The sequence below is a fragment of the Hevea brasiliensis genome, chromosome 16 (genome assembly GCF_030052815.1).
Source record: "Hevea brasiliensis isolate MT/VB/25A 57/8 chromosome 16, ASM3005281v1, whole genome shotgun sequence".
Taxonomy (NCBI): Eukaryota; Viridiplantae; Streptophyta; class Magnoliopsida; order Malpighiales; family Euphorbiaceae; genus Hevea; species Hevea brasiliensis.
Genome location: NC_079508.1, coordinates 38,658,386 through 38,672,785, shown reverse-complemented (window position 1 = coordinate 38,672,785; position 14,400 = coordinate 38,658,386). Strand labels below are relative to the sequence as shown.

The window sequence follows — 14,400 nt, the reverse complement described above, 5'->3', positions numbered from 1 at the left end:
ATTAGCCTTTTCGACTGGTTTTGTTAAGTTTCTTTTGCCTTTTTTTTTATTAATAAAATTTACTCTGATTTAAAAAAAAAAAAAAGTCAATTGCATAAAAATGACCAAATATTTTCACTAATTCGTAATTATATTCAAATGTTTTAATTTTGGATCACATATTTCAATTTTAATATTGGGAGCAATTGTATTCAAATCTCAAAATCTTATATAGGGTTCATTCTGTTATCCATGATAAAAATGTGTTGACTAAACTTTTTTTTTTTTTTTTTAATTTCTTTTAGTTATCAATACTGCTCTAGGTGAACAATTTTCAAAATTCTACAAATTCATTAGGTTCTTGACTACAATTACTCAAAATATTAAAGGTTGAGATATGTAATCCAAAAATAAAATATTTAATTATAATTATTAATTAGCAAAAATATTTATTTTTTCTGTCTTTCTGTCTAGTAGACTAGTGTGAGTGTGTAGATATATATATATATATAACAAAAAATTGGCTCTAAGGTCGTTATGTGGTCCGAGCCTAAGGCGAGCCTCAAGGAAAGAGTTCAAGAAACAATAAGATTCTGTCAGAGCATTCGATTTCTATGGCTGTGAATTATTTAAAAAAAAAAAAAGATGAAAAAGAACTATTAATTATGATAGGTTTCATATGGATCCCACCGTGAGATTAAATTGTTGTATGTACAATGATTGTAATGAATATCATTAATTTCAGCATCTGTCCTAAAAAAATCTGAGCAGCAGGAGTCGCATTTTCAACTATAAAAAGGGAAACACATCAAAACTCACCACAGGCACAGCTACTATTCTTTATAGTTTTCAAGCTTCACCACTCCTTTCTAAGAACCCATTTCTCTATCCTTCTATACAAGAGGAAAAAATAACAAAAAAGATGATGAGGAGTCTCCTAGTACTCTTAGTGTCCATCTTCCCTGTTCATGCTGTAATTCTAAGCATTATTGGCAGCAACTTGATAGACCAAACCTGCAAGCAGACACCCTATTATGAACTTTGTGTGTGGTCTCTTATATCAAACCCTCAAAGCTTTAGTACTGACGTTAAAGGTCTAGCAAAGATAATGGTTTTCACCATTGATGCTAAGGCAACCCATACCGTTAAACATATCAACAACCTGCTTCAACGCAGCAGCAGCCTTAGCGAAAAGGAGAGACAAGAATTGAAAGCTTGTGCTGATCGTTACAGTGTGATTATAAAGGGAGACGTCCCGCAGTCCATTGATGCTCTGCGCACAGGTGACTATAAGTTTGCTCAAGAAGGTACATATGATGCTGCTACTGAGGCCATGTCTTGTGAAGAAGAATTCTCCTGTCACCATTCCAAGCTGTCTGATATGAATATGGTGCTCCATGACGTCTCCGTTGTGGCTGCTTCCATTGTTAAGGTAATTCTAAGCAGTTGAGTGTTGAGATATATGTTTTTCTTTCGTTGCTTAATTTCTTTCTAAGGAAATCCCATAATAATTAAGTTTCTTTTTTTTTTTTAAGTTAATAAACTTTTTAAATTTATTTATTTTTTCACCATTTTGGATCAGACAAATTTTGTCATTGATTAATATTTTCATTTGATCGATTGCATACAAGTGGCTTCAAGCTATGTCATTGGCGGTATTAGTGAAAAAAAAAAATCATAATATTGGGGTTTGTATATTGGCGGTACTTGTGATTTAAAATTTTTATATTTAATTTTTCAAATAGTTTCATGCCAATAAATTATTCTGAATTTTATTTCTTTAATAAAAGCATATATATATATATATATATATATATATACTATCAATTTTAGATTGATACTACAAAAATACATACAAACGTAATCAGCCTATATTCTAATAGTGTATATGATAAATGAATCTAACCTTAATTCTTTGTTTATTGTTTATATTCTATACAACAAAAGCCAACATAAATTGATATGGTAGAAATTGTCTAGGACATAATAATTTATCACTAAAAATATGAAAGGAGAATTTCTTTGCACCAAGAAAGTAAAGCATCAAGCCAATTTCTCCATATCGATAATTAAATAAAGCATTAGCTTTGTCGAATAGAATTATAGGAAAAATTTTAAATAGAGACTTATTTATATTCAAATAGTAATAAAGTCTCTACACATATTAAAAAATTTAAATAAACCATATAACTAAACAACATTCGCGTGAATAGCTGGCATAAAAGAAATACATATCTATGCAAATAGGAATCAACAAATATAACTTAAAAAAGGGAATCTAAATTTAAATAGAAGAGAAAAACACTCAAACACAAAATAAAAGGAAAAAAAAATATTAAAATCAAATGAAATTATATATTAAAGGAGTTAACAAATTTAGTACTTTTATTTCAATAAAAATTTCTAAATATTTATGACTTCAATAATAGTTCATAATACATAAAAATAACCCTTATTATTGATGATGTTTTTCTTTTATAATTCATTAAGAAATTACTTTATATTATAAAATTGTGCACTACGAAAGGGTGTAAACTGTAAAAAAATAAAATAAATATACAAAACACCAATATTTAGGTGGTTCACCCTCTCAACATAGGGCTACATCCACGGGCATGCCATCTTCTACTATCATTAATAATAAATCATCAATTACAAGTTCATAGTTATACTACCCATCAATCCAATTACACCCAAGAGACTCACATTATATCAAATTGCTCATAGTAAATATATTAGTTATTCCCTTTCAGTCTTCTCTAGACATAACTCAATATATTTATTATTTTAACTGCTACACTACAAAATGTGTCTTCAACTATATGGGCAAGAGCCCTCTCATTAATAGACAACAATTTCTTCTTCCTGAATTCTATGCCATTTCTCCACTTTAGGCCAAAGTTTCTTTTCCTCCATAGAACTGCAATAGGCAGGAGCCCCTCATCCAAAACCAAATTAAAATTATTCCCTAACAAAATAAAATTTAAATTTAAATACAAAATTAATATAACAATCAAATTAAAAAAATTTTAAATAATAATAAATTATATTAGACATCATGTTGGAATTGAATTAATATTTATGTTATAGTTAATAAAACAATATTATTTATAAAATCAATTTAACATTTATCTAACACTATTTTATTTTTTGGGAGAAGTGGAAGATAATACCTTATATATATTGATAAAAAGAGAAAAAGAGAAAGGAAATATACAACTAGAAAATTATTGTATCACGATGATCATGTCTTGTTAATATAAGTGGAAACTTCACCCAAATTCCTAGCCTTCCACTTCAAGCTTTTGGAATTGTATATCATGTTGAATCTCACAAATCATATTATTAATTAGTATGTAGCTTAGCCTGAACATCTTTTTGAAAAATTAAATGTCTAAAGAATAAACTATATAAAGAAGCAAATGGTTTTATATATTGCTTCCACATAATGTTCTAGGTGAAATCTTTTTTCCACAGAATCTTGCCACAGAATCTTTTTTCTCCATGTTGATCATATCTTGAATGACCTAGCTGATAAGAAGTATCGTAAGAAAAAAGGCCTTTAGCAAAGGATTCACGAATCTGTTACTAGTAATAAAGATTAGCGAACTTTTAATGGATGTTAGGATATCAAGGATCTTGTTATCCTTTTGTATCTCATCTTTGAATTTTTCCAAATTGCTACTATGTATATCATGCGCTTCTTGTATTATTCATGTTGTATGTTTCATATTTAAATACCTTTTGTAATCATTTACATTACAATAGAAAATTCATTTTTTCAAATATTGACATGGTATCAGACCTAACCTCTTTTCCCAATCTTCAAGCGATACATCTTCTGCCACTCAATCCACACTCCTTTCATCTATTTCTTCAAAGATGAGATACAAAAGGATAATAAGATCCTTGATATCCTAGCAATGGATCCCTTGCTAATCTGCCTCTAAATACTTCTACTGATAACCACAATCTATCACTAATCCGTAGTTAGTTATAAAATTGACTTTTAGTAATGGATTTTAACGTGTCACCAAAATCGGCATTATTAAAGCATCAGCGACGCATATGTAATCTATCATTAATATTTGATTTTCAGTTTGTTTTAATCTATGTGCTTGCAGCCGTTAATCAAGTTCAAAAATCATTCTAATTAACATTCAAAACACGATGAGGAAATTTAATCAACAAATCTAGGTTATGTACCTTCTCTTATAGTGCTTCAAGTGCGTTGGTTGTCTTTGGATATCCAACTTGAAAAGTGTGGTAAAAAAAGGCTATCCACCATATTTTGCAAAACTATCGCTTGCATTGTTGTAAACAATACAACCATAGACCCTAGAAGTGGAGGAGCTGAGCTGATGGAGTGGCAACAACTTTAGCTGTAGGAGGAGCAACTGCTACTAGAGCAGGCTTTGAAGCCACAGGCCTGGAAGGAGTAATAAGTTATAGAAGGGATAAACCTGACATAGTTTAAAATTATAGTTTATAGAAAATGTTTGTATAAAATATAATTTATGTAAGAACTCTACAAAAATTAAGTAATATATGTAGAATTAAGAATTTTAAATTTATATAATTTCTAAAATTATTTTAAATAATTAAAAAAGTTATAACAATATGCACTACAGAAAAACATGGTATCAGCGACAGATAACGGATCCGTTGCTAATCCATCACAAAAATATGGTTTAGCTACAAATCCGTCACTGATCCATGGCTAATCCATCATTGAATCCCATTAGCAATGAGGTTTTTAGCAATGGCCATAATCCGTAGCTAATTTGAAAAATTGACTTTTAGTGATGAATTTTAGTTCATCGTTGAAACCCTCGTCCCTAAAGTATCAATGTTATATCCATCTCTAATTAATATTATTACAACAAAATTTGATCGGTCGCTAAATCTGTCTCTGATACTTGTATTTTCTCATATTGATAAATAATGAAACATATTTTTGGCAAACCTAATATCCCCCCTCTTCTCACATTTATACATATTATAGATATCTAAATAAGATGTCTAGTAGAATCTACCTATTAAATTCATTCTTTGGACTGCAAATAATTAATTGTAATAATTTATAAGATGCAAGCCATATTAATTAAAATTATCTACCATCTACCAATGAATTTTAACTCAATGGTACTATAGTTATCTCTAGGGCTCTGAGGTCTTGAGTTTGAGTTATAACTACTTCAATTCAATAATACTGAAAGCTAACAACAACAACTAAATTTCAATTTATATTAATAAGTGTATAAAACCACTTCATAAAACTTACCCCTTCCTTTTGTTGTAATAATTAACGTCGGCACCTAAAATAATTATCATAAATTGCTTACTTAAAAAAAAATGGACTCACCAAAAATTGTTTACACATTTCTTAAAATGAAGAATGAAGTCTATATAGCTCTTAAAGAATTACTGACTACACTTTTATATGTGTAAGACCATTTAAAATATTTCATCGGCTAACTTTTATAGAAGACTAGTATTGGAGCTTTGATATTGACCATTCAAAAGCTCAGTCATCCATGCACACTTCATGAGCACGGTATAAATTCATATAAAAAATATGCCAATATATGAAATTTATCATTTGACAGTTGAAAGCATCAACTATAGAAGTCCAATGCACTTAGTACTTATATTTCATTGAACAGCTTATAAATAGTTACAATAGTGATAAGATTGGTAACAAAAGAGGCAGAGATAAATACAATGACTTAGCTATTAGTTAGAAGGATAGATACAACGGGATAATCCTTATCACACCCCCTTAATTCTAATATGGCTTTGGTCGAATTGTCAACCTTGGATGCAAAGAGTTCTTGCCTTACTCAGGACACAACTTTGGTAAGTAGATGTGCCAATTTATCTTTAGAGGAGATATACTAAACTTGTAATTGCTTTTGAGATACCATATCACATATAAAATGATAGTCAACTTCAATGTATTTCTTACGAGCATGAAACATTGGGTTGGCTGATAAGACGTAGCTCCAATGTTATCACACCACAAAGTTGGAACATCTATGGTAGAGAGTGAATATCATGGAACAAGGAACTAAGCTAGGTAATTTTCGTAGCCACAACACCAATAACCTAGTACTTAGATTCCATAAAAGATTTGGCCATTGTAGTTTGTTTTTTAGTACCCCAAGCAACCAAATAGTGACCCATATAAATCAACAGACTTGTTGTTAATTTTTAATTATCCAAGTTACTCTCCCAATCTACATCGGTGTAGATATTTAGGTTACAAGTGGAATGATGTGACATAAATAACCCCTTAATTTTTGTAGCTTGTAATTAGTGTAAGATACACTTAATATAAGATACAATTAATGGAAAACCAATGACAGTTTTTGGGTGCATGAGCATATTGGGAAAATTTTATGTTGCATAGGACAAGTATGGCTGAGTGACTGCAAGTAGGAGAGAGCATTCGGTCGGTTCGGTTTCGAACCGAACCGAATATCAAAAATAGAAAAATCGAATCGAACCAATTACCTAAGGATAACCGAACCAAACCAAACTGAAAAAAGATTCGGTTCGGTTCCATTGTGTTAAACTGAAAATATTAAAACTTTTATTCTTTGAGCCGGGTTTATGCATCTTGGGCAAGGCTTATGCATCTTGGGCCTTGAGGCTTATGTATCTTGGGCTGAAAAATTATTTGGGCTATTTTACTATTTAGTTTAATCGGTTTTATTGGTTTTAACCTATAAAAAACTAAACCAAACTGAAAACCAAACATATTAAAAGTTTCAAAACGAACTGAACCGATAGAACTAAAAAACCAAACCGATTGAAACGAAATGGCTCGGTTCGATTCGATTTTTCGATTCACTCCGAAAACTGCACAAGCCTAACTGCAAGATATTGGAGACCACCAACAACATTGTGATACAAGTTAGGATTGGGAGCATAATCACCATCATGGGCATTACATTTGACAATGCAACAAAGGGGGATTGAAATTTGTCTACAGGAGGCCATGTTTGCTTTCACCAACAAGTCATTTACATGTTTAGTTTATGTGAGGAACAAATCATTAACCATTGGGTTTGCTTCAACACCAAGAAAATAATCAAGAGGCCCGAAGTCTATCAACTTAAGACATGAAATAATAGTGTTTAAGAAAATGTGAATCAATTCCTGTAAGGATTATGTTATCTACATAAACTAAACAAAAAGCACAAAAGCTTGGATGGACCCATTCTTGTAGTGAAAGAGGGAAGTGTCGACAATGGAAGGAGAGAATTAGAGCTTTAACAAGGCTTGCTTCAACTTATTATACCATTGTTGTGGGGCTTGTTTTAACCCATACAGGGAACAATGGAGCTTGCAAACATAAGTTGGCTTGTTTTTGTAAAGAAAATCAGGTGGTTGTTCCAGTAAAATATTTTAATAGATCATAACAATAATAAACATAAAGTAAATTATAAACATAAGATTCAACTATCACCCTAATAATGGATCTTAAATAAATAAATTGTCAAAGATTTTGCAAGCGTACCTGATGTGGAGTTTGATCAAGCTGTTTGATGGTCCATCCTTGTGAGAAAGCAATGGATAGAATAACTCTAATAGTAACTAGCTTAATAACAAGGGAAAATATATCATAACAGTCCAAACCTAGCCATTAATTATACCCTTCAGGGTAAATTGTACCAACCGTCCCTAAACATTAGGAATTTTTTTCATTTTTATCCTTTAATTTCAATTTGTTAAAATAAAATCACTCAACTTTAATTCTATTTCAAAATAATCACTATTACCTACAACAGCAAGTTTATAGGTTAAAAAGTCATAAAATTACTATTTTACCCCTCCCTCAAAAAGAAAATTAATTATTAATAAATTAATTAATTAATAATTAATTATCAATAAAATTATTTTATTTATTAAATTTATTACTCAATTTACTAATTAGATATTTTTATTTATTGTTAATTTAAATTTATTAAATTAATTATTTTATTGTCCTCTCTCTCTCTCTTCCATCTCTCTCTTTCTCTCTCCCTTATCTTTATCTCCCTTTAAACTCACAATGAAATGGATGCCTTGCAAGCATTTCATGGGGCATGAACTTGGCAACAAGCAATCTTTCATCACCTTCACAGCAACATCCAATCAAATTCACCAATCGCTTCCTCCTCAAACTCCCCACTAATCCGGCTTCCTCCTAAATCACACTTCTCATTGACGAATTTGGTTAACATTTAATGCCCAAAAAAAAAATTCAACAACCAAACAAAAAGCAAATATAGATATAGCTAATGGACAAGGAATTGGCGAGAATCAAGCCATGCTAGTCTATTAAATCGCTTAACGGCAATCCATTAGCTACCGTGCTCCAACACAATATTATTTGAAGAGATATGGCTGTGCATGTGGTATTGAGGCACTGAATAACAAAGAACAAAAAAGAAGTGCAGGAAGAAGGAATGGTTTAAGTGGAAGCTTTGTTGAAATGGTTTAAGGGAAGAATTAAAGTGGGAGGCAGAGATCAAAAATAGAGGAAGGGGAGGCTGGCTATGGGGTGAGGACTAGGCTGCGTGGAGAGAAAACTATTTTAACCTTAGGGATATAGTTGTGTTTCAGATGGGTCTCACAGCATTGCTCTTTAATGGAGGATTTGGAGAAGGCATAGAGGGATTGGAAATGGAGAGGGAGAGTAGCATGCAAGTGGGTTGCAATAAAAGGAGGGGGAGGTAGGTAAAGGGCAGTTTAGCCCATCAATTTTTTTAAAAAGAGAAAAATGATATCAAATTGTGGCAAACCTGCTTATTATAGGTGAAGAAGACTTTTTGAAATAAAATTGAAGTTCAATGATTTTATTTTAACAAATTAAAGTTGAAGGACAAAAATGAAAAAGCTCATAAAGTTTAGGAATGGATGGTGCAATTTACCCATACCCTTAGCAATAAATCTCTCCTTGTACCGCTCAATACTTCTATCAGGTTTCTATTTGAGCTTGAAAATCCATTTACACACAATGACATTGTGAGCCTTTTAGCTTGGAACAAGCTCCCAAGTACCATTATGAATGAGAGTAGTAACTTCCTCATCCATTGCCTCTCGCCATTTTGGATGACATATAGCTTGTGTATAGCATGTTGGAACATGTAAGGGATCATTAAAATCAACAAAGATCCTCGATTTCAAGCTGCTGGTTTGTGAATGAGTCACCATCGAATGTGTTTTAACTAGTGTTATGGAGATAAAGGTGGTGAAGTGGTAGATGTTGTGTTAGTTGATGAAGTTGTTAAGCCCATGACAATAGGAAGGCCATTGGATAAGGGTGAAGTTGTGGTGGGAATTGGACTCCTTATAATAATATTTATGGTGTTAATAGCTTGTGATGGCATGGCTATGTGGGAAGTGGACAACTCATGAAGACTTTGAATTGTGATAGGAGTAGTGGTTAGTGGCATGGCGTGAGAGGCATGTGGTGGTTAATGGATGGCACATGTAGGCTAGATGGCAAGCCAAGGAAGCTAGGTTGGGATGAATGTAGTGGAGCTAAACATGAGCCATTGGGTTACATGGATTGAGACAATGTAGGCATTGGTGGTAAAGTAACAACCTCATGCATAATTCGATGTGATTCTTTGACATTCGACCTATTACTAGAAGATAAAGGAAAGACATGTTAAAAAAAGAGTACATGCTGTAAGATATAAAATTTTCCTATAGTAGAATCCAAGCAGAAGTAGCCTTTAAGTAGTTTGCTATAACCCAAGAAAATACATGGTGTACAATGAGGCTGTAATTTACTTTTGTGTATGGTTTTAACCAAGGATAGCACAAAGAACCAAAGACTTTTAATGTGTCATAATTTGTTTTTGTCTTAAATAAAATCTTAAAAGGTGTGCATAGTTAGGCATGAAAAGATATGAGCTAGTTAATAGTATAAATTGTTGCATCAAAGGCATATGTCCAATAATGAATAGGAACAAAAGCATGATTAAGGCTCGACCTATTTCCACAATATGTCAATGCTTGCGCTTAGCAAATCCTTTTGTTCAGTAGATTGTAGGCAATAAATTCTTTGGATGGTGCCATTGGCTTTAAATGAGCTGTGTGGGCTCTAAATTCTAGACCATAGTCTATTTGAAAACTTTTTATGAGCAAATCAAAATATTTCTCTACTAGCTGACAAAATTGAATAAAGACACTAAGAACTTCATATTTCTTTTTAAAAAAATAAATCCAAGATTGACGACTAAAGTGATCATAGAAAATGACGTAATAACAGAAACCATCAATGGAAGCAATGAAGGAGGTTCCCCAAACATCAAGCATATTAACACTAAAGGCTACATGACAACAAATTAGAATTAACAAAAGGAAATTTGTGAGTTTCGCTCACATGGCATGCATTACATGGATTTAAAGTAGAGTATTTAATAATATTAGTGAAAGACGATCTAGTGGAAGACAACATACTATGAATAATGCGATTATTTGCATGGCCTAAATGGGCATGCTGGCATAAAATGTAATTGCATTAGCAATTGGCAAAAGAGCACTGTTTGGATGTAAAGGAATTGTGTAGAGGCTATTGTCACTCTGACCTTGGTAGAGGATCTGTTTCGTGTGGAGGTCTTTAATCATAAAATAATTAGAGAAAAATTCAATAGAAATAGAATTATGGTTAGTAAAAGCATGAAATAATTGTGGTCAATTTGCAAAAATCACACCCACACAAATTAAAGAATACAAAATTTAACGTGGTTCAATGTGAGCCTACTCCACTAACAAATTCAACTATCAAGGAAAAATAATTATATAATAACTAGTTATTTTTCTCACCTTCAAAATCACCCAAACAAAACTCAAGGACTTCGACACACCTCTCCACTTGGTGAGCTCTCTACAATACAAAGGCCAACCAACTACTCATATATATATAGGCAACTAAAAAAAATCTAATGCTTTTAGACTCTAATCATTAAACTTCATAATTTAAATTCTACTAAATTTTTTAAACTAATTATACTTCCTAATTCCAATTGGACTTAGTCTCTAACAATCTCTACCTCAAAGTCAAATGGAATTAGTCTTCATAATTTCTATAAAAGTCAATTTTCTCTTGGGTGCTTCCTTGCACTCTTGATTGTTGATATTGCCTCTTGCCTCAACTTGCATTCTTTCAATCAATGTTTTTCCTTTCAATTTGGTGAGATTTCTTACACCCATCTTCTCACCCTTCATGATCACAAGAGCACGTCTGCTAACTCTCATGACTCCACCATGAATTGAACACTCATAACCCAAAGAATCCAACTTACCCAAGGAAATTAAGTTCCTTTCAAAATTAGAAATATACCTCGCTTCATTAAATAATTTCACATAATCACCAAGCAGCTTGATCTTCACTCTTTCAACACCTTTAACCTCCATCTTGTTCCCATTGGCTAGTTTTACTTTCTCTTCTTTCTTCTGTTCGATCACATCGAATCACTCCTTCTTTAAGTAAATATGAAATGGGCAAGCAAAATCCATTAACCACTTATCTTGGAATGGATCTTTTACTTTTTCCTTATCATTATCTATATTCAAACATTCACTATCAATATGATCAATTGTAATTGAAGTAATTCCTTCTTTTTCTTTTTCTTTTTCGTAACTCTTCTTGAATTGTTTTAACTCTGCAAGATCTTCCTTTATCTGCATATAATAGTATTGAATGTGGCTCTTCCCATGATAGTAGTAGCATTCTCTATCTTCAAGGTCTTCTCGTGGTCTTGAGCTCCATCTACTATTCTTCTCCAATTGTTTCCACGTGGATTGTTTCTACGATGACTAAAACTAGCAACAAAAGCTTCACCTTTATTACTACTACATGTCTTCTTGAACTTCTCATCATCCAAGATAATTGTGGCAACCTCCTCCACCTTCAAAGTCTTCTTTCCAATTGTTAGGGCTGTCACTAAACTTTTATAAGATTGTGAGAGAGAGGTTAGAAGCAAGAGGGCTTTATCTTCATTATTTACCTTCACACTGAAGCTAGCCAATTGGGTAATTAATTTATTAAAAATATTAAGGTGATCCCTCACAACAGTACATTCATCCATTTTGAATTAATATAACTTCTTTTTTCAAGTACAAGTGATTTGAGAGTGACTTTGACAAGTACAAACTCTCCAATTTATTTCACAAAATAGCTAACGAAGTCTCCTCTAAGACATTGTACTTCACATCAGGGACTAATGTCAATCTAATCATATTTAATGCCCTTTGTTGAAGCTCCTCCCAATTATGGTCGCCGGTTACTTCTCGTTCAATACTTTAATTAATCTTTGTTGCACAAGGACATCATTCACGGTGCTTTGCCAAAGACTAAAATTATTTTTCCCATCAAATAACTCCACCTCAAATGTTATGCTCACAATCTTTAACGTCTTGAACCACAACTCTAATACCACTTGTTACGAAAATCACACCACGCAAATTAAAGGACACAAAATTTAATGTGGTTCAGTGTAAGTCTACTCTACCAACAAATTCACCATCAAGGAAAAATAATTATATAATCACTAATTATTTTTCTCACCTTTAAAATCACTTAAACAAAACTCACAGACTTCGACACACCTTTGCTTTTTGTGAACTCTCTAAAATACAAAGGCTAACCAATTACTCATATATATAGCCACTAAAAAAAATATAAACTTTTTGGGACTTTAATTATTAAACTTTATAATTTAAATTCTATTAAACTTCCTAAGCTAATTATACTTCCTAATTCCAATTAGACTTGGATTCTAACAGTTAGTAAGAGCGGGGATAGAAATGAAGTTACGAGAATTTGAAAGGAAGCATAAAATGTCATGAAAAGAAAAGGAAATATTATTATTGTGCATAGAAGTAGAGCCTTTATGAATAATCGGCATAGAGTTACCATTACTAACAGTGACCAAATCATACCCATGATAAGACTGAGAGGCAACAAGATTTGTAGAATATATCAGCAGTGATATTGTAGTTTGCCCAAGAATCAAGTGTCCAATGTTGTGTGGTGTTGTTGCTTTGGACAACATAATTGGAAACTGGCTTGGTAGCGTTTACAATATGTTGTTTTCGAGATCGGCATTGGCGTGCAATGTGTAACATCCCAAAAATTTAGATACACTATGTACTTGTGATTAGAGATATATTAGTATGGGTTAGGGATTTGTTCTAGTTAAATTAAGGAAATTCTACTTATAGTAACCCTAGAAAGTAAAATTTTCATTAAATAAATATATGATCAGTCAAGGAACTAGTGGTATTGGGTTTAGGTTCTATCAAGCTCTAGAGTTCACAGATATGTGAAATTATTAAGGGACCCAAAGTAGTATATAAGTAGAGGAATAAAAAAAAAATGGTGCTACATTTTGAGTGAGATAATAGTTAAGGGTAGGGATTGAGAAATTGACCAAAATAATGAATTTAAAGTAACATTTTCTATAAACCACCCATTGAGTGCCACGCGCACCTCTTTGTCCAAGTCAAAAAAAATTAAATAAATAAAAAGAAAAAAAGAAAGAGTGGAAGGGAGTGTGGGGTGGCAACAAAAAAGGAAGAAAATATCTTCCTTAAGTTCATATTTCTCTCTCCATCCATTGGATGAGGGTGGAGGAGGGATAAATAAAAGTAAGGAGGGGTAAGCGAGTTATGTTCCATATTTTGAAAGGGGTGAACTAATAGAGAGTAAGTGTAAGTAAGAGTAAGGCTAACCGTCTCTTACCCCTCAAATCTCAATTTTTCTTACACTCCACATTAGGGTTTAAGGAATGGTAAGGAGGGTGAGGTGAGGGCTATGATTATTTTTACTTTTATATCCCTTAAATTAACCCTTCATTCACCTCTTTTCAAATATAAAAAATATACATTACCTCTTTTTACCTTTAATTAATTTGCCATTTTCCAAACATGAAAATTTTTTTATTGTAACCCTTCTTACATTTCCCTTTCTTTACCTTTTCAGTACTTACCCTTTCCTCACCCTTTCGAAACAAACCCTAAGTTTCATCACATCTCCTTTCTTTGATCTTCATCCACTGAAGCCTTAACTCTCTACTCAAGCTCCATCTTTCCATACTCTTATGAACTCATATCTCTTGCATCAAGGATTGAAGGAAAGGAAGAACTCATGTAGGAAAAAAAATAAATAAAATCAAGGTGCAAGGAGAAGGTGGTTTGGCCTTGGCAAGATGGGAATTCTCCCCTTTGCTCTCTCCATTTCTTTTATCTCCATTCTCTTCTTACATCTTTAAATGATGATTTAAGGTTGTTGATTTGTGAAGTGTTGATAAAATCATGAAAGAAAAGGAAGCTCCCTATTCGGACAAAAGTGGTAAGGCAAGGGAACTTCTTTTTCCTTTCAATTTCTTATTTCAGTCAACTTATTTTTGACATGGG

General features: G+C 32.3%; 1 protein-coding gene across 1 annotated transcript; it reads left to right on the top strand.

Moving 5' to 3' along the window:
* The first annotated feature begins 639 nt into the window (after nucleotides 1-639).
* Nucleotides 640-1,649, top strand: LOC110651677 (cell wall / vacuolar inhibitor of fructosidase 1). The gene has a single exon (XM_021807074.2). It carries the CDS (start codon nucleotides 902-904, stop codon nucleotides 1,427-1,429), a length of 528 nt encoding a protein of 175 aa, XP_021662766.2. The 5' UTR covers nucleotides 640-901; the 3' UTR covers nucleotides 1,430-1,649.
* Nucleotides 1,650-14,400: the final 12,751 nt, after the last annotated feature.

Coding starts and splice junctions, on each gene's coding strand:
- LOC110651677 (XM_021807074.2), top strand. CDS start 902: ATGATGAGGAGTCTCCTAGTACTCTTAGTGTCCATCTTCCCTGTTCAT.